General features: G+C 46.1%; 1 protein-coding gene across 11 annotated transcripts in view; it reads right to left on the minus strand.

Annotated features, from left to right (window-relative positions):
• The window catches only part of DLG2 (discs large MAGUK scaffold protein 2), a 1,130,680-nt gene that overhangs the window by 967,271 nt on the left and 142,337 nt on the right, over positions 1-21,072 (minus strand). For all 11 annotated transcript variants that reach the window (XR_013231698.1, XM_077341322.1, XM_077341326.1 and 8 more), the window contains one exon: positions 10,009-10,107. Coding sequence is in view for 10 of the 11 variants with exons in the window: in XM_077341322.1 (XP_077197437.1) it covers positions 10,009-10,107 (99 nt within the window). In the remaining variant the exon portion in view is untranslated. The remainder of the gene's footprint in view (positions 1-10,008; positions 10,108-21,072) is intronic.

The following is a 21,072-nucleotide window of genomic DNA, read 5'->3' on the forward strand; positions in this document are numbered from 1 at the left end:
CACAAAGAAAGAGCAGAGTGGGGAAGATGCTTAAAAAAAAACAAAAAAACAGAGCCCTGTCCGGAGACTCGAGGAAAATCAATGCCTGCTATTCATGACAGCAACAAGAGGAAATGTCTAGACGTCCATATAGCACAATCCGAGCTTTCAGCAAGACAGGAGAAAACAATCTCTGTGGTTCGCTCCATGGGATTCTGTCGTTCTCACTCCCGGTTGAAGTATGTTTCCAATAAACTCTTCTATGTTGAAGAGTCATCTCCCTTCGGTAAATTATTCAGGGTTGTAAACCCAATATGGCCGTGGTTTTCTCTAGAGGCGAAGGAGACAAGCCAACCATTACTTCGGGAAGGCGAAAGCCCAGCTCGTGAGGATCTAAAGAAATTAAGGTGTTGTTTTTTAATCCGTAGCATCTCAGATGTTTCCAGAGACCCATAAAAGGGTGGAGGGGGGAGAACATACTCACGGACTATGAAAGGTTTATAAGGAAGAGTATCGTAAAAAGAGGCGGGAGGGGGGAGACAGAAAACGCTGACTCGGTAAAGCTGAGCGTGACTAAGGAACTTCTAATTGCAGAAACAGTTGCCTTTTTGGAATTTTATCTTGAATAAAGAAGATCGCAGTGTTGCATGCAAGACAGTAGAGGATAAAGCACCATTGTTTTAATGCTTTCAGGACACAATAAGGGCTGCCTCATCTCCATCTCTCCAACCTGGACACTAGACAGGGCTCTTTAAGTGTTCCCGAACCTCTGGAGGACTGCAGGATAGAGGAGCTCTTGGGTTTAACAAGGGAAGAGCTTTTATCCAAAGAGCAGCACAGAAGCTAAATCAAACTCCTGACACGTAACAGAACTCAGGGGACTATCAAGAAAGGCAGAAGACTGTAGGAACAGGGCAGCCTGCTCAACTGGGCCACAAATGCATTTCTCCACTGGCCCTGCTTCCAAGGTCCTATAATCCAGGGAACTGCGGCTTACAGCCATTCCTAGCAAACCCAGCCAAACACAGCTGCTCACTTTGGCAGCACAACTTGGTGGCTCAAATGCCCTGTGCGAGGTCCTGCCACGCTCCTCCTGCCACATGCCCACAAACTTGATGTCCAACTTACTACAACAAAGAGGACCATCAGCACATCAATTAGAAGAAGAGTTGGTTCTTATATGCCGCTTTTCTCTACTTGAAGGAGGCTCAAAGCGGCTTACAGTCGCCTTCCCTTTCCTCTCCCCACAACAGACACCCTGTGAGGGAGGTGAGGCTGAGAGAGCCCTGATATTATTGAAGAAGGAGAGTTAGTTCTTATATGCTGCTTTTCTCTACCCGAAGGAGGCTCAAAGTGGCTTCCAGTCACCTTCCCTTTCCTCTCCCCACAACAGACGCCCTGTGAGGTGGGTGAGGCTGAGAGAGCCCTGATATTACTGCTTGGTCAGAACAGTACTGAGGAGAGTGTCACCAGGGCCCATTCTGCACACAATAGATAATGCCCTTTCAATGTGCTTTGGCAGCTGGATTTTCCTGTGCAGAACAGGAAAATCTACTTCTAAAGTGCATTGAAAGTGCATTATCTATTGTGTGCAGAATAGGCCCAGTTCTCGGTTGGGAAATACCTGGAAACTTTGAGGGTGGGGCTGGGGGTGGGTGGGATATGGGGTCCGGAGGAACCTCAGTGGAGTACTATGCTATGGAATCCCCCCTCCAAAGCAGTCATTTTCTTCAGACGGAAGGTTTTCTTTAGTCTGCAGATGAGCTAGTATTCCTGGGGTTGCCCAGGCCTAAACTGAGGACTGACAATCCTAACTGGGAAAGATATTCCAATGAAGGAGGAGGAGGAGGAGGAGGAGGAGGAGGAAGAGAAGCAGGAAGAGTTGGCTTTTATACTCTGCTTTTCACTATCTGAAGGAGTCCCAAAAGTGGCTGACAAACACCTTCCATGCCTCTTCCCATAAAAGACACCCTGTGAGGATTATTGCACGTGCTCAGTTTTCTTTTTTTAGCGAAGAGAGGTGAGGCGATAGCCAGAATGCCAACTCTGGTGACACAAGTGTAAAATGCAAGCCACGAACAGACTCCTGAACGGTGCCGGAGAAAACCACAAATGTAGAATGCCAGGTGCAAAACTGTGGTTGGCATCCAGACGTCAATGCAGCAAGAATGTCCCCACAAATAACAACTGGGGAAATGGTCCCTGAGATTAAAGCTGAGCTCCAGGTGACAGAAGAAAAGTGGTTGTTTTTTCAGTACCCCACTTTTCACTACCTGAAGGTAAGTTACAATCACCTTTCCCTTCCTCTCCCCACAACAGACACCCTGTGAGGTAGGTGAGGATGAGAGAGTTCTAAGAGAACTGTTCTCTTGGGACTGTGGTTACCCCCAAGATCAACCAGTTGGCTACATGTAGAGGAGCAGAGAATCAAACCCAGCTCTCCAGATCAGAAGCTGCCGCTCTTGCAGCAGGTTGTTCCACTGGAAAAAATAGTCACTTTGTAAGGTGGACTCTATCCATAATCCCCCCTTAAAGTCCTTCCCCTCCCCAAACCCTCCCCTCCTCAGGATCCACCCCCAAAATCTCTAGGTCTTTCCCATCCGGGAGCTGGTCACCCTATCCCCCAAATCACACACATTGTAATGACATTCCCCACAGTCAAAATGAGTACCAATCTTCCTAATAGACGGATCACAGATTGGGGACTTCCAGCTTGTAAAAAATCACACCATTTATTTATATTATTTATTTCATTAGGCACTTTTCTCTTTTGTCCCCTACAGATTCCTCTTTCTCAGTCACAATTCCTGACTTCTATCGCCCATAATTATGCAGCCTCCATTTACTATGTTCTCTTTTTATGGGGAAGGAAACAAAGAAACCTCAATGACTACATCAGCAGCACCAGTGTACTTAGAGGAAAGGGGGTGCCAGTGAAGAGGGCTACTCGACAATAATGCAGAAAGGTTCTTATAAGGCAGGGCTTGCTGGCAAAGGGGCTCTCCGCTCTGAAGACACTGCGCCCTTCCGATTTCATTTTAATTTCCACCCACTTTCCCGGCGAAAGGGAGCTGGCAGCGTCTCTGCAAAGAAGAGTCGTGCCCACGTTTTAATCGCCAACCAACCTCGCAGAAACGAGGCGCTGCTTTTCTAACGGTACACCATTAGCATTCGAACAACATCACTGCGCAGCACACTGCCGAAGAGCCTGTGCAGGGAGTGAGACGGGAGGAAAAGGTCTGGGAACTCCAATTACTTTTTCTGCGGCACTTCGCAAAGGATCACAGATAAGGAAGGCAAGCAGCCTCCATCTGCTCCTGCGGGCATCCTGCCCTTCATTGCAGGGTTGCAACCACTGAGGGAGTTTCAGAAAGCAGGACTGAATACCTGGGACCCCGTTCTGGTTGCTTATACATTCAATAAATTTGAAGAAGATACCGTTTTCTTGCCAATCGATTTCGTTTGGGTTGCCAACTCTGGCCTGCAAAATTTGGGCACGGAGCCTGGGACGGACAAGGTGGGACTTCAGCGGGCAATAATAGCAATAATAATAAATATAATCATATTATCCATTTATTCTTATTTCCCACCCTTTTCCGTTGACTCAGGGCAGTAAGGTGAACTGATCTCTGTTGACTGGAGGTGAGCTACAATTCTAGGAGGTCTTCAGGTCCCGCCTGGGGACTGGCATCCCTACTTTAAAGACTAGAAATCTATTTGGCAGAAGGTGAGTTTTCATGAGTCACTGCTCACTTCCTCAGATACATCATGTGGAGAAAACTGCTGATAAACAGATGTTCCACATGTTCACTGCAGCCTTTGCAGCAGGGGTAGTCAAACTGCGGCCCTCCAGATATCCATGGACTACAATTCCCATGAGCCCCTGCCAGAATTTGCTGGCAGGGGCTCATGGGATTTGTAGCCCATGGACATCTGGAGGGCCGCGGTTTGACTACCCCTGCTTTGCGGAGAATGCGTCTGAGAATCCCATTGTTAAATCTGTGGGTTAGGCAGACTCGGTCCCAGTTCCTTCGAAAACCTTCAGCTCTTCATTAAACACCAACTCCAACAAGAAATACCAAACAGCAAACGGCAGAACTCGTGGAACTTATATACATTTGAGGCAGCCTGCCAAGACCCCTGATTGATCCTTAATGGAGCCTTCAGATTAGTCCACGTACAGAGCCTCAGTGGTGTTAGTCATCGGCTCATTCATAATCCTGCATTTCCGTTCTGACTGCATGACACCTGCATGACATATCCCACGTGCAGTACCCATTTGCTTTCCATTTGAGCACGGCTGATGCCCAGACTGACCCTCTGTTCACAGCTCGAAGCACAGGTGTTTGCACCTGCACAGCTGGACACATTCATCATGCTGGCAACCTGCTGACATAGCTGCATGCTCAGAACTTCCTGGATGGGTGAGGCCACTGGAAACTAATATTTTGGATTTCTGAGTCAACCGAAGATAGGATTGCCACCTGTGGGTGGGGAAATACCTGGAGATTTCAGGGGTGGAGCTTGGAGTGGGTGGGGTTGGGGGTGGAGCTGTAAATCTAAGAGATTTTCCAAGTCCCACCTGGGGACTGACATCCCTATTGAGAACTGAACCCAATCCTCTGGAATAGAGTCCACCACTGTTAAACCATTCGGACTCTCCACTATCCCTCTCCCCATAAGAGGGAACTTGCGAGATAGGTGAGTGAACCAGGGTTGCCAACTTTGGGTTAGGAAATACGTGGAGTGAATAGGATTGACAAACTCTAGGTACCAGCTGGATATTACCCGTAATTACAACTGATCTCCAGACAACCAAGATCAGTTCCCCTGGAGAAAATGGCTGCTTTGGAAGGTGGACTCTATGGTATTATACCCTAAGGTAAAGGTAAAGGTACCCCCTGTGCAAGCACCGGGTCATGTCTGACCCTTGGGGTGTCACCCTCTAGCATTTTCATGGCAGACTCAATACGGGGTGGTTTGCCAGTGCCTTCCCCAGTCATTACCGTTTACCCCCCAGCAGCAAGCTGGGTACTCATTTTACCAACCTCGGAAGGATGGAAGGCTGAGTCAACCTTGAGCCGGCTGCTGGGGTTGAACTCCCAGCCTCATGGGCAGAGCTTCAGTCAGCATGTTGGCTGCCTTACCACCCTGCACCACAAGAGGCTCTTATTATACCCTATCCATCCCCAAAGTCTCCAGGTATCTCCCAACCCAGAGCCAGCATCCCTATAACTGAGGCATAATTAGGGCTGCCAGGCTGTAGCCAGCAACCTAGGATTGCCAGTTCCTGGTTGGAAAATTCCTGGAGATTTGGGAGCAAATCCTGGGAAGGGCAGAGTTTGGAAGTAGGAGGGACCTCAGCAGAGTTATAATGTAGGTTCGCCCATGTTGGGACTTTTGGAGTCCCTCCAGAGAAACAGAACTTCAGAGTAACAGAGCATTTTAAAAGTATGTTGTTATTAATAACCCTTGTGGATAAGGCACAGATACAGTCTCAGCACTTTGAGGTTTAAAGCAGAGAATCTTTACTGAATAAGATTACATATGAAAATTGCTTCAGTTTCTGCTTCAGTTTCCTTACTGAAGCAGAGTACAAAAGCTTGAAAAATAGTTACAAAGAAAAGACATTAAAAGCCCCCATGGCTGGCTCAAGCAGGCTACATGCCTACACATCAGCAGATGGAAAGAGCAGAGAGCCTAACGGAGTCTCCTCCTTGCTTCAGAGCACACACACTGATCAGCTTTTGCTCTTTCTGAAGAAAGAGGAAATGGGCGGGAGCCCACCTTAAAGAAACCCTCAGAGCATGTGCTTGGGTTTTTTCCACTGCAACCTCAGAGTGACCATTAGGCATCACTAGCGAACATATAGGTATGACTTAGCTGCTTAAACAGCTTAACAACATCCCTTCAAGGCTGACTTCACCCAATTACATGCTGATTGCAGTTCTAACAGCCCACCTCCAGGTGAGACCCAGAGATCTCCCAGAATTACAACTGATCTCCAGACGATAGATATCCAGCTTCCTGGAGGAAATGGCAGCTTTGGAGTGGGAAGTGTATGGCATTATACCTTGCTGAGTGCCCTCTCCTCCCCAAAACCTGCCTTCCTCAGGCTCCACCCCCCCCCCAAATCTCCAAGTATTTCCTAACCCCGTGTTGGCCAGCTTAACACAATACAACCCACTCTCCAAAAGTAGCCATTTTCTCCAGGGGGACGGATCTCTGTCGCTTCTTATTCCCTTCTCCTTGGTATAACAGTGTTTGGGGCCTCATATTATCGTGGAATGCCTTCTCTGCCCCTATAACCGCACGAGAAGCCTGAGGTAAAAATTTTAAAAGCACACATTTTCATTTCCCTGGAAAGGGTTAAAGGCCTAGTAAGACCTCCAAGGCTTGAAAATATTTGCCAACGTCCCTCTCAGCTTCAAGCGGGCACAAGACGTGAGGTATTGTTATTGGTGGTGTCATGTAGTCGGAGGCCGGAGAACAAATAACAGCCAGCCTGTGCTCGGGGAGGGGGGTCATGAATGCCAGGATCCCAAGCCGTCAGACTAGAATGGCCAGACTGCTTTTAAACGAAATCGCAAGCCGTCCCTGTAGCTTCGGAAGGCGAAAGGTTAATTAAACACAAAGTGTGAGTTTTTCCCAGACACCACGCTTTACCAACCCGCTTCCCCCGAAGACCGGCTTCGAGAGAGACGCACACTCCTGTTGGACGTGTCCCGTCCATCGGCTACCAAATAATTTGGGAGACATCAACAAAGGCACTCAGTGAAGTGTGAGTGATTTGACAATGGGGCTGTTTCGGGGTTGCTGCTTTCTAGGTGGCACCTGGAGTCATCTCCTGCTACTGCAATCACTCTCTGGACAAGCAAGGTCAATTCTCCAGGGCTCTGTGGCATTATACCCCGCTGAGGTCCCTTGGCTAGGGTTGCCAGCTCTAGATTGGGAATAGAGTTGCCAGCTCTGGGTTGAGAAATGTCTGGAGACTTTGGGGGTGGATTCTAGACTGGGTGGCATATGGGGTGGGGCAGAATGCTATGGAGTCCACCCTCCAAAGCAGGGGTAGTCGGACTGCGGCCCTCCAGATGTCCATGGACTACAATTCCCATGAGCCCCATTTTCCCCAAGCCCAACCCTAGAGAGCCAGCATCGTGTAGTGGTTAAGATGGTGATCTCTAATTTGGAGAACCGGACTTGATTCCCCACTCCTCCCCACACAGTCAGCTAGGTCAGGGGTAGTCAACCTGCAGTCCTCCAGATGTCCATGGACTACAATTCCCATGAGCCCCTGCCAGCATTTGCTGGCAGGGGCTCATGGGAATTGTAGTCCATGGACATCTGGAGAGCCGCAGTTTGACTACCCCTGCTCCAAAGCAGCCAGCTTTCCAGGAAGAGTGATATTGGTCATCTAGAAATCAACTGTAATAATTAGCAACTGTAGCCCCTTTCCTCCCCAAATCCCAGGCTCTGTCCCCAAATTTCCAGGTATATCCCATCCCAGAGTTGACAGCCCTAGCGTTAGGGTTCCTGGCTCCAAGTTGGGAAATATCTGGAGATTTGGGGGGTAGAGACTGAGAAGGGCAAGGTTTGGAGAGGTCCTTCAGCTGTGCTCAGGAGTGGTATAGTCCTCACAGGGCTGTCCCACATGCTTCTTTTGACTGTGCACACTGGCTCCTAGACAAGACACAATAACATCCCACGTTTTCTTTATTTAAAAAGGGAAAGCAGTGTTCCACGGCACTGAAGAAATCAAATAGCCGACCCACTCCTTCCCACTCCAATCAACTTCTATTTTCTTCATTGTTTATTACCACCATAGGGGAATTAAAAGGGAGATACCCATGTGATTTCCTTTTTATTCTGAGGGAAGGCAAAAGGGGGGTGATCTGGGAAAGGGAAAACCCTGTATGGTGATTTGTTTCTTAAACGCCCCTGAGAATTGTCACGGCCGTGTGGTCATCCTGTGGAAATACTGTCCGAATTTATAGTAACGGAAGTCTTAATCCCATCTGGGCAGGCCGTGAGGCTATTACAGGCCAGGGCTATGAGAAAAACAAATAAACAACTCCAAACCTTATTTCTTCTTTTATTTTCACAGCCAACTCACACAGTTATAACTTGGCACGCCTTTATCAACACAAAACTAATCTTAACTGCCAGAGCATTCAGGTTTTCTCTCCAGTTACCTGGTAACTGTCTCAGTACATTACAGGAAGTCAAAAGAGCCCTCCAGGGGGAAGAGGCTATCTGGAAATAGCCCTCCAAGAATTCATGGGGCTTTAAGAAGTCCACTGTAGCGAAAGCTCTATGCTTAGATGGGTACTCAAGAACAGAAGAACCCTGCTGGATTAGGGAAGTGGTCCATTTGACCCAGCATCTTCCCCAATGTTACCTCCTAGCCCTGGGATTCAGAGGTTTAGTGCCTCTGAATGTGGACAGTCCCTTTAGTCACCAAAGCCGGTAGCTACTGACATATTCTCCACTGAATCTGTCTGACCCCCTTTTAAAGCTGTCTATGCCTGTGGCCATCACTGCATCCTCTGGCAGTGAATTCCATGTCTGCTGCCCAAAGGAACCACTCCCTGCCCTTCTCCAAGTGACAACCTTTCAAATACTTAAGGACAGCAATCCTAGTGTGCATCTTGTATAACAATGATTTTTTTCTAAAGCAATATATTGCCACCTTTTATCTTACAAGAGTCTGATATCAATGGTCTGAGGAAGAGTGCTTGCACTCAAAAGCTCACGCCTTGAATAAATCTTTGTTGGTCTTAAAGATGCTACTGGACTCTCATTTTGTTTTATACTCTTTTAACAAATTCAGCAGAGGGAATGCACAGGCCTGAGAGAGCCAGACAGGTGGAATTCACAGCACAGTCACTTTGCAGGGAGATGGAGCACTGATTTGCCACTGATGTTTGTCTGGAAATATTCCTGTTCCAACAAGAACTACTTATGCTTCAGGTATTGCATTGCTTTGATTTCCAGCTAAAGGGTCTTAGATGATGGGAAAAGAACTTTCCCTGCTGAGATGGTAAAGAGCTACTTCCATCAGAAGCAGTTCCACAGGGATCTCAAAAGGGAGCTCCTCCACCAGGCATTCAGTTGAGGTCGACCTGTACCATCACGTCCCAAGGGCCCTCCTCCTGAGCCCCCTTCTATGGCACCCACTGCAGTTCTGCCCAACCCACTGGGCTATCTGTATGAGTTACTTGAATGTTTAATTTTTCTATGGTTCCATGTTGCTTGTTGTTAATCTAGAAGAAGAAGAAGAGTTGGTTCTTATATGCCGCTTTTCCCTACCTGAAGGGGGCTCAAAGCGGCTTACAGTCGCCTTCCCATTCCTCTCCCCACAACAGACACCCTGTGGGGTGGGTGAGGCTGAGAGAGCCCTGATATCACTGCTCGGTCAGAAAAGCTTTATCAGCGCCATGGCGAGCCCAAGGTCACCCAGCTGGCTGCATGTGGGGGAGCGCAGAATCGAATCTGGCATGCCAGATTAGAAGTCCGCACTCCTAACCACTACACCAAACTGGCTCTCCTAGAAATCTAAGTTTCTGTTTGTTTAATGTGAACCACCCTGAGCCTTCGGGGAGGGCGGTATACAAATATAATAAATAAATAAATAAATAAATAAATAAATAAATAAATAAATAAATAAATAAATAAAGAAAGAAAGAAAGAAAGAAAGAAAGAAAGAAAGAAAGAAAGAAAGAAAGAAAGAAAGAAAGAAAGAAAGAAAGAAATTCCAGTGGTCCGAAACCAGGCAACTCTATATCTCCATCTACAGGATCCGTCCAATGGCCGTCTTTATTTTTCTAGGCCAAAGTTTGGCCTTTTCTCTACAGGATTTCCCTTCCAAAACCATCTGTCATGTCCCCGGTGCCCATCTGAATCCTCTCCGATTCAACTCGAAAGCACGCAAACGAATCCCAGAGAAAGATGTGGAAATTCAGGGATGGTTCCTTCCCAGACCGCTTTCACAATCCAAAAACAAATAAACAACACAGCGGACAGTCTTACCTTTGCAGTTTTCTCTGTGGAATGGTTCTCCGAAGACTGGTTCCCTTTGTCGTGGTCTGTGCTTGTTACCCATTTGTCTGGCCCATTCGAAGCAGATGTCTGGAAAGAAGGAGGGGAGATGTTTCAAATAAAGCCGAGAGCATCCAGCAAAACAGCATGAGCTGTAACTGAAGATCACTGCTGTTCTAAGTGGTGTTGCACCCATCTGTGCCCATTGAGGCTGCTTTGGACTGGACTATTAGAGCTACATTATACCGTATGACAATTGTCCATATTGGTACCAAGAAGCTTGAAATAAAGTAGGGTTTAGAATCCAGTAGTAAGGTCCATGCTTACAGTCACGGAGGGTAGGTATTGGTCATGATGAGCAAGATGTAGCACTTAAGAGTGATGGACTCTAATCTGGAGAACTGGGTTCGAATCCCCCTCCTCCCCATGAGGCCTGAACTTGGGCCAGTCACAGATCTCTCAGAACTCTGTCAGCCCCACCAGCCTCTCAAGGTGCCAGTTGTGGGGAGAGGAAGGGAAGCTGATTGTCAACTGCTTCGAGACACACGAGGCCTGCTGGAAGACCTTGGACCAGGCAAGCTTCTCTCAGAGTTCTCTGAGCCCCACCTGCCTTACAAGGTGAATGTTGTGGGGAGAGGAAGAGAAAGCCATTGTCAGCCGCCTTGAAGGACATGAGGGCTGTTGGGTGATTTCAGGCCAGTCACAGTTCTCTCAGAACTGTCTCAGCCCCACTTGCTTCTCAAGGTGCCTGTTGTGGGGAGAGGAAGGGAAGGCGGTTGTCAGCTGCTCTTCTATTCTCCTTCTTGTTAAACTCAGCAACTTTTCCCTGCTCTGTTTATTTATACATATATTTATACCCCACTTTTCCCCCAAAGGAGATTCCAAGGAGCTTCCAACATCATTTCCCCTTCTTCCATTGGATCCTCACAACAACCAACTTGTGGGGTAAAATAAGTGTACCAAGGTCACTCAGCAAGCTTCCTTGGCAGAGTGGAGATTCTAACCCAAACATTCCAGCTCCTAGCATGATATTCTAACCCAGGCTTTCTCAGACAGGATTTCGCGAAACCTGGGGTTTCTTGACGGCAATGGAGGGGTTTCCCAAATGGGTGGGAGTTAATTAATTTTAATATATTTTTAAAATGTGTTAAACATTTATCAGGTGATGTGACCATATATGGTTATGTTGACCCCCTTCCCATGATGGCCCTCGAGGTGGTGGGAAAGGGAGGGGCCCTAAGGGGACATGTCCACAGCTCTGCTTCCCAACCATATTCTGCACGATTGTGCCACTTTCTTGTGTTTCTTGAAGCCTGAAGAATGCTTCAGGGGTTTCTCAAGGTTAAAAAAGTTGAGCAAGGCTGCTGTAACCACTACACCCTACTCTCTTTCCCCGTTGTTTCTTATTTGTCAGACTGTGGCTTCTCTCCCATTACTTTCTTTGGGGCCGTGTATTGTAAAATATTCAGCCAGCATCCGTCCCCTGGATGTGTGACCCACCAACAGCTTAAACAAATTTGTTTCATCAGATGATAATTATAATGCTCTCTAGTTCAATCGATGATATTCATCGCATATTGATGAATGAAACGGCCGAGCTAGATCTGCCCCGGCCGTTTCTTCAGCAGCCGTAATTATGGAGTAGCAAAATCGAAAATAGAAAATTGCATCTTTTGACAATATTCATCGTTGCCCATACATCAAAACGGCCATAAAACTCTAGCATGTCGGCAAATGTTAATACTATAGTCACCGGGTCTGTTAATAAAAATAGATCTTGAATCTATATGTGCTGAAACAAGCATTCCATTCATTTTTAGACACTCTTTATATGTGTGTGAAGGCGTACTATCAAGGAACACCCCTTAGGCAGAGTTAATCCCCGGGCCAGTTTATCCATGTAGGCCCTATAATACATGCTATGAATCCCATGCTTCTGGGGCCCTGCATGGTGCCATTTAAGTATTTGAAAGGTTGTCACTTGGAGGAGGGCAGGATGCTATTTCCGTTGGCTGCAGAGGAGAGGACACACAGTAATGGGTTTAAACTTCAAGTACAACGATATAGGCTAGATATCAGGAAAAAAATTTCACAGTCAGAGTAGTTCAGCAGTGGAATATGCTGCCAGGAGGTGGTGAGCTCCCCCTCACTGGCAGTCTTCAAGCAAAGGTTGGATGCACACTTTTCTTGGATGCTTTAGGATGCTCTGGGCTGATCCTGCGTAGAGCAGTGGGTTGGACTAGATGGCCTGTATGGCCCCTTCCAACTCTAGGATTCTATGATTCTATGATTCTATCCTCACATGGATCAGGGCTGTAGCTTCTCTCCTTCCCCCCTTTCCCCTCTTTAAGGGCATTCAGAGTGATACCATTTTCCACTGTTGGGGTCCCTTCCGCCCCCAGTCTGGCAGCCCCTGCCACAATTCTACTCTGATGATGATGATGTTAACTGTTCAGTCGTGTCCGACCCTCAGCAATTCTATAGGGAAGTCTTCACCATGTGTCCCTGTCTCCGACTGTTTCTTTTAGTTGGTACATGGTCATCCCTGTATCAGCTTTGATTGTGTTGAGCCAGCAGATCTTTTGGCAACCATGTTTAGCCGTAATATCTCCCCTTCTAATGACGTAGTTAGTTTGCTCCCCTCTAAAACTATCTTGTTGGTAACTTTGGCTGTCCATGGTATTCGCAGCATTCGTCTCCATCACCATAATGCGAAAGCATCTATTCTCCTCCTGTCTTCCTTCTTGAGGGTGCCGCAAATCCTTAAAAGGGCTCTAGTGCTATGTCCCTCGCGAATCCTTAAACCACCCCATCTGGCTAAGCCTAGTATGGTGATCCCAGTAGGGGCAGGCTTTACCTCTTTACAGGCTTTACCTCTTAAAGGTCCTAGAATGCACTTTGTTTTACCTTCGTAATTCAGTGGTAGCCAAGGAGATCTGAGCATGCCAGCTGCATAGACCACTTCCACCATCTGCATATTCCTGCAGTGGATGCTGTTTCTTGTGTTGGAACATTGCAATTTGTGATGGCCCCATCTAATGTTAGCTGTAAAGTCTCCGGGAAGAAATGCTGTCCATCCAAGGATTCAACCCAATGTTTTGGTCATTGGGGCTACAACAGAGGTTGCTCTGGTTTGAGAGACGGTATGCGGTCATCTTGGACCATGTGGCTGCAAGGTGAGCTGATGGATATACAATAGGAACTTGTAGCCTCTTAAGTAAAGCGCCTACTCTGTTTTTAACAGCAGATAGGGTATGTTTTAGTAGGGGGACGGGAGGATTTCTTTTTACACTTTTGCTTAAAAGTGTGCTGTGCTTATGAAAGAACTTTGTTCTTTTAACAAATACTTTATAAATTTGAACCTGGCAGTGGTTCCCTAAGCCACATAGAACTCCCTCATCTCAGAAATGCCCATCCAGCACTGGAAGAATCCCCGAAGGTCCATGCAGTCAACTCCCCTACCTTCTCAGGGACTTAAAAAACACACTCTTAACAGGTGCTCATCCAATTTCCTCCGAAAAACTTCCAACAAAGGGGACTCCACTACCCTCTGAGGCAGCATATTCCATCTACAACAGCCCTCACCATCAGAAAAAGCTTTCTAATGTCAAAGTCGAACCTCCTTTCCTGTAATTTGAAGTCACTGTTCCTAGTCCCTGCCTCTAAAACTGCAGTAAACAAGGTGGCCCCCTCTTCAACAGGTCTGCCTTTTATGCAGTTCAACACAGATATCCTATCTCTCCTTGTCCTCCTCTTCTCCAAGCTACACATACCCAACTCTATCAACCTTTCCTTGTCTGGCATGGATTCCAACTCCTTAATTATCTTAGTCGTCCTTCTCTGAAAGCGTTCTAATTTGTCAATCTGCTTCTTGAACTGCTGTGCCCAGAACTGGACACACTATTCCAAATGAGGTCTAACCCAGGGGTAGTCAACCTGTGGTCCTCCAGATGTCCGTGGACTACAATTCCCATGAACCCCTTGCCAGCAAACACATTTGGAGGACCACAGGTTGACTACCTCTGGTCTAACCAATGTGGAACAGAGTAGCATTATAACTTCCCTTGCTCTAGACTCTCCCGCTGCTGTATTATTTTTTTTCTTTTTGAGGAGTTAGTGGGGTGCAGTCCATCATGGTCTTTTAAATGTTTTTAGGAGTCTGTTGTATATTGAGGTATGTCCGGTATAGTTTTAATGGGGTTTTAATGGGGCTTTTGATATGGACAAACTGTAACCCACCACAAGCCAGTCATAAGAGCGGTGAGCAATAAGTCCAAATAATGCATAAATAAATAATTAAATAAATAAATAACTGGCAGTCTTCAAGCAAAGGTTGGATACACACTTTTCTTGGATGCTTTAGGATGCTTAGGGCTGATCCTGTGTTGAGCAGGGGGTTGGACTAGATGGCCTGTATGGACCCTTCCAACTCTATGATTCTATGATTCTATGAAATAGTGATCCTAGCAAAGCAGCCTAATATCGCATTAGCCTTCATAGCTACCAATATTAAAGGAGACTTCTCTCAAAACACCCTCCCATCTCAGACCAAACTACAACTCCCAGGATTCTCCAGCAGGCTGATTATTTAAATTGGGAGTGAAAATGACGAGGCGGAGGGGGAAGCTCTCCCCAATTCCAATTTATTTTCATTGCATTCCGAAAATTTTCCTTTCAAGCTGCGATGCGCTTACAACCTTAAAACAGTGACCTATGACAGAACACCACTTCCCATGTTAATTTCTGTTGCATAACAGCAAACAATAAATTGTCACAGCAACAGCAAGCATGCCATCAGATGATTGTGTTAAAGATCGGTCATGGTGCCAAGCATGGCGAATCAAAGAAATGCGCATATATTTAAGGGATTAACACAATTTTACACATCTAGCGCTGACTGTTTGTTCCTTAACAATGTGCTATGGAAAGAATGTTCTTTTTTTTTTGGCATTTCTCAGTGACAATAGGAATCTGTCGATGAATCTATCATCCCTGCTAATGAAATGCTCCTAGGACTTCCCAGAGCTTGGAGATATTGACTTTTATTAAATTAACCGCTTTGAAAATAAATGCTGTACAAACCATTAAGACATTTAAAGAGCTACAGGGGAAAAGAGCAAACTATGCAGTCACACATGCCTAATTTCACAGCATATTAATGTAAATTAATTAATTTGGTAGATATGCCAGGACTACAGAGCCTCCTGGGATGAATGCTGGCATTCAGCAGTAGGCTCCCAGACTAATAAACAATGAGTTGTGCACCTGTATAGGAGCCTGGGCTCCAAGATCACGGCAGATGGGAACTGCAGCAAAGAAATTAAAAGACGCTTGCTCCTGGGGAGGAAAGCTATGGCAAATCTAGACAGCATCCTAAAAAGCAGAGAAATCACCCTGCCAACAAAAGTGTGTCTAGCCAAGGCTATGGTCTTCCCAATTGCAATGTATGGCTGCAAAAGTTGGACCATAAGGAAGGCCGAGTGTCGAAGAATTGAGGCTTTTGAACTCTGGTGCTGGAGAAGACTCTTGCGAGTCCCTTGGGCTGCAAGGCGACCAAACCGGTCAGTCCTAGAGGAGATCAGCCCTGACTGCTCCTTAGAAGGCCAGATCCTGAAGATGAAACTCAAATACTTTGGCCACCTCATGAGAAGGAAGGTCTCCCTGGAGAAGAGCCTAATGCTGGGAGCGATCGAGGGCAAAAGAAGAAGGGGACGACAGAGAATGAGGTGGCTGGATGGAGTCACTGAAGCAGTAGGTGCAAACTTAAATGGACTTCGGGGAATGGTAGAGGACAGGAAGGCCTAGAGGATCATTGTCCATGGGGTCGCGATAGGTCGGACACAACTTTGCAACTAACAACAACAACAATATAAGCCTATAGGTTGGAAGTGATCATTTGGAAGCAACTAGATGCTAGAGTCTTTGACTCAACTGAATACTGGGGAAGAAGAAGAAGAAGAAAAAGAAGAAGAAGAAGAAGAAGAGTTGGTTCTTATATGCCGCTTTTCCCTACCCGAAGGAGGCTCAAAGCAGTTTACAATCGCCTTCCCATTCCTCTCCCCATAACAGACACCCTGTGGGGTGGGTGAGGCTGAGAGAGCCCTGAAATTACTGCTTGGTCAGAACAGTTTTATCAGTGCCGTGGCGAGCCCAAGGTCACCCAGCTGGCTGCATGTGGGGGAGCGCAGAATCGAACCTGGCATGCCAGATTAGAAGTCCGCATTCCTAACCACTACACCAAACTGGCTCTCAAACTGGAAGGGTTGTTACTCAGTGGTAGAGCCTCTGCTTGGCATGCAGAAGGTTCTAGGTTCAATCCCCGGTATCTCCAGTTGAGATGGGCTAGGAAGTAGGTGACATGAAAGATCTCTGTCTAAGACCCTGGAGAGCTGCTGCCAGTCTGAGTAGACAATACCAACCCTGATGGACCAATGGTCAGACTCAGCGTAAGGCAACTTCTTGGCCCATATTCATGACTTGGCGTGGACTGAACATTGTTTGAACATATGGCATACAATTGGACATGGACCCATTTTTAGATATTTGGAAACCTTTTGTAGATGCTTATTTGTAGACTCGTTACCCTTGTTATAGTTTTGAGATGGATGGATGGATGGATGGATGGATGGATGGATGGATGATAGGTTTCTTACTATTTGGGATAATTTAAAAAATGAAAAAATTATATCATCCATCCATCCATCTGTACCACTAGTTACTCTTATATTTGTGAAGAGCCCCTATGCGGGGAGCGGTGTCTGGGGCACGTCCAGGTGTCTGGACTCCGTTTTTGGCTTCGCGAGCCAATCCGGGTATGCCCAGAGAAGCCCCTGGAGCGCCTGCCCCCAGAAACCAGCCATGCCGCGCTCATAGAACCTCACAGCCAGACACAGCCTGCCCACCAAGGAGGACGCTCCTGCGGCACCCTGGCCTGCCTGCTGCTCGAACCAGCCGCCAGCACACAAAGCGGGCCAATGAGCTGTGGAGCCGTCAGCCTAGCCACCAGTGGCGCGACCAGGTAGGGTGGCGGTGGTGCCACCAGGGAGGCCCACCGCTAGTGCGCATTGCATTCCTGGGTGCAACGGGCTTTCAGGCTAGTGTGTATGTGTATATATGAATATATATATACAATGAATATATATACACATACACATACACAATGAATATATTGTGTATATATACATACATGTGTATGTGTACATACACATACACAATATATATATATATATATATATATATATATATATATATATATATATATATATATATATATATATATATATATATATATATATATATATATATATATATATATATATATATATATATATATATATATATATATATATATATATATATATATATATATATATATATATATATATATATATATGTGTGTGTGTGTGTGTGTGTGTATATGTATATGTATATGTATATGTATATGTATATGTATATGTATATGTATATGTATATATGTATGTTTGTATATGTGTGTGTGTGTATGTATATGTGTGTGTGTGTATATGTATGTATGTATGTATATGTATATGTGTATGTATATGTGTATGTGTATGTATATTTGTATGTATGTGTATATATGTATATTCATTGTTCATTTTCCTGCCTTCACAGGAGGAAAAACTGCTTCAAAATAAGAAAATGGATTTGTTGACATTTCATAATGCTGGTCATTTGGAGGTAGGGCTGGTCTCTAAAGTAGAAAATGAAAGAGTATTTTCTTTAACAAAAAAAAAGAGCATTTGCGTATGGGGAGTGAAATGCTGCCCCCTTCAAATGCATAGTTTAGTTTTTGCTGTTTCTATTTCAGTACTTTTCTCTTTTGCTGTCATGTTCACGTGGTCAGACCCTCCATCAACCTTCTCAACGAACAAATTTGGCATTAGCAGCAACAGCAGTTTCTTGAGGTAGTGATATGACGCTCATGATTGAAACTGATTTGATAGGCAACACACTAATCAATATAAGTTCAGAAGCCCTACCTGAACTGACAACAGGCGGGTTTCCCCATTTCCCAGGACAAGTGCACAAAATAGTCTTGCACCACAGCTGTGCATGACCTCATTCTTGCAAGGCTGAAGCAAGGCCAGTCTCACTGATAATATCCAAGCTCCCCTCTCCCACAGTTCCATCCTCCCAAGAGAAAAATGGCATTTAGACCAGTGGTCCCCAACCTTTTTATCGCCGGGGACCACTCAACGCTTGACAATTTTACTGAGGCCCGGTGGGGGGGGGTAGTTTACTCCTCTACTCTCAACCACTGCCCTAACGCTCTCTGGTCGCTATGGTAATGTTTAAACATCCCTTCAAAATAAGATACAGACACTCCACAACAAGGAACATAAGGAACATTTTATTTTCATGGAAATGTTAACTCATGACAATGACAAATCAATGGGACCCCTGAGCTTGTTTCTCTGCAACGAGATAGTCCCATCTGGGAGTGATGGGAGACAATGACACCCAAAGTGTGTTGTAAAGGGCCGGGGGGGATGAAGTAAAGGGCTGGGGTGGTGGGAGAAGGCGTCCTTCATGGCCCACCTCCAATTAGTCCGCAGCCCACAGGTTGGGGATCGCTAATTTAGATGACACAAAAAAGCAAGCAATGTAAAACAATAAAAACAGTTGCAATCAGTTAACTTTCCCAGACCTGCAGATGACAGTATACAATATGACAAGGGGACACTAACAAATGACAACACCAAAGGATCACAAGCAAGGAGGCTGGCACCCACGCACATCCTGATAGATGTATGGCGTTCCCATGGGGTTTTCAAGGTGAGAGCTGTTTAGAGCTACTTTGCTGTTGCCTACCTCTGCAACATGACTCTGGCCTTGGTGGTCTATCTTCCAAAAACTGACCAGGGCGAGCCCTGCTTAGCTTCCAAGATATGAGGAAATTGGGCTGGCCCAGGCAACCCAGACTAAGGCATCCTTCTGTTTGCCAGATTTCAATACTATAATGAGTCCAGCTGAATACAAGATGGTAAAAGCACAGAAATGGACAGAGTTTAATTCTTTCACCTGCATGTTAATCATAGAATCAAAGAGTAGGAAGGGGCCATACAGGCCATCTAGTACAACCCCCTGCTCAATGCAGGATCAGCCCTAAACATCCTAAAGTTCTACCATCCTTACAAAAATAGATGCTTCTAATAGACCCTCTGCTTGAGACATGAATTTGGTGCAGATGTGCCTTAGGTGTGGATCTTCCCCCCTGAATCATGTTCAGTTAGACCTGAAAGGAGAATTAATCGCACCCTGTAGCCACATTCACAGGCAGATTCTGAAAACTTCAGGAAAGGAGGCAGCCATCCCTGCCAATTCCTCTCTCACTCTGCACATCTCTATTTTGTCCTGATCCCACTCAGGGACAAAACAAGGGAGGTACACTGGACTGTGGAGGGAAGGGTTGTAGCTCAGCAGAAGAGCATCTGTTTGGCATGCAGGAGGTCACGGGTTCAATTCCTGGCATCTCCAGATGAAAGGACCAGGGGCTCATGGGAATTATAGTCCATGGACATCTGGAGGACCAGAGGTTGACTACCCCTGCTCTAAGGAACACCACACTTATGACATGGAAGCAGGCAATGGCCAAACTACCCAACATCTTTTGCTTGGCTGTCAGACAATCCTAGCATCTGTCTATACCACAAACAATCCATATGATAAATAAATAAATATCACTTAATTATATATCACATTTATACACCGTTGTACTGTTATTTGTCTCCTCTGCTATTAGATCCAGAGTTATAACTGTGCAAACGGTGATCAGTCTCTACAAAAAAGAAGAAGAAGGAAGCGAAATCTGAAAACGAGCTCGGGTAATTGGAAATGAAAAAAAGAAAAGAAGGAAGAAAAGTAATTAGAAGTCGTAAGCATGACTAATGACTGTAGTACTATTGGGGCAATATTCTAATTAGCAAAGACAATGTGCTCCCCCCTTGCTTGGCCCACTCTGTTTAAGGCCAGATATATCGATCACTGCCTGCGCCTGTCAATTGCCATAACGGCTTGATACTCTCGTTTCTCTGCGTCGTTTTTCATCGTGCTGTTCCCCCCTATCCCTCCTCCCACCAGATACCGGGTTGCTACGATAAGGAAGACCTTAAATTGATCTGCATTCACTTGCCGCACTCTAACAGTTTTCTGCCGATAAGCAGGTGCAAAGAGGGGTTTTGGGGTGTTTTGCTGAGAGGAATCTTCATCCCCAGAACCTCAGCAGCAGCCTATCCAGGATCCAGGAACCAGAAGATGCTTTGGACCTTTTCGGCCCTGGACCCGACCTGGTGGAATGAGCTCCCAGGTGAGCTGCGGGCCCTGTGGGAGTTTTGCATGTTCTGCAGGGCCTGCAAAACGGAGCTGCCAGGTCTTTGGTTGCGGCCGGAGCAGTGAGGAAGATCACTGGAAGATCACACCCTCCCCTCTCCCAGGGCTGGTGTTAGCACCTGGGCATTGCCAGCTAGGCCCCTTCTCCTCCCCGACAGTGGGTGTCAGTCTTGGGTGTGGGGCTTGTTTTATTTATCGCCTGTTTGCTGTGTATTTTTATTTTGTATCAGTATGTCATTTAATGGGGGTCTTAATGGGATTTTTTTTTAGGAGCCTCTTGTGGCGCAGAGTGGTAAGGCAGCCGTCTGAAAGCTTTGCCCATGAGGCTGGGGGTTCAATCCCAGCAGCCAGCTCAAGGTTGACTCAGCCTTCCATCCTTCCGAGGTCGGTAAAATGAGTACCCAGCTTGCTGGGGGGTAAACGGTAATGACTGGGGAAGGCACTGGCAAACCACCCCGTATTGAGTCTGCCAGGAAAACGCTGGAGGGCGTCACCCCAAGGGTCAGACATGACTCGGTGCTTGCACAGGGGATACCTTTACCTTTTACCTTTTAATGGGATTTTTAATGAGGACCTTGTGACCCGCCACGAGCCATTGTATGGGAGTGGCGGGATATCAATCACATGAATGAATGAATGAATGAATGAATGAATGAATGAATGAATGAATGAATGAATGAATGAATGAATGAATGAATGAATGAA

This window comes from Paroedura picta, chromosome 6 (genome assembly GCF_049243985.1).
Source record: "Paroedura picta isolate Pp20150507F chromosome 6, Ppicta_v3.0, whole genome shotgun sequence".
Lineage (NCBI taxonomy): Eukaryota > Metazoa > Chordata > Lepidosauria > Squamata > Gekkonidae > Paroedura > Paroedura picta.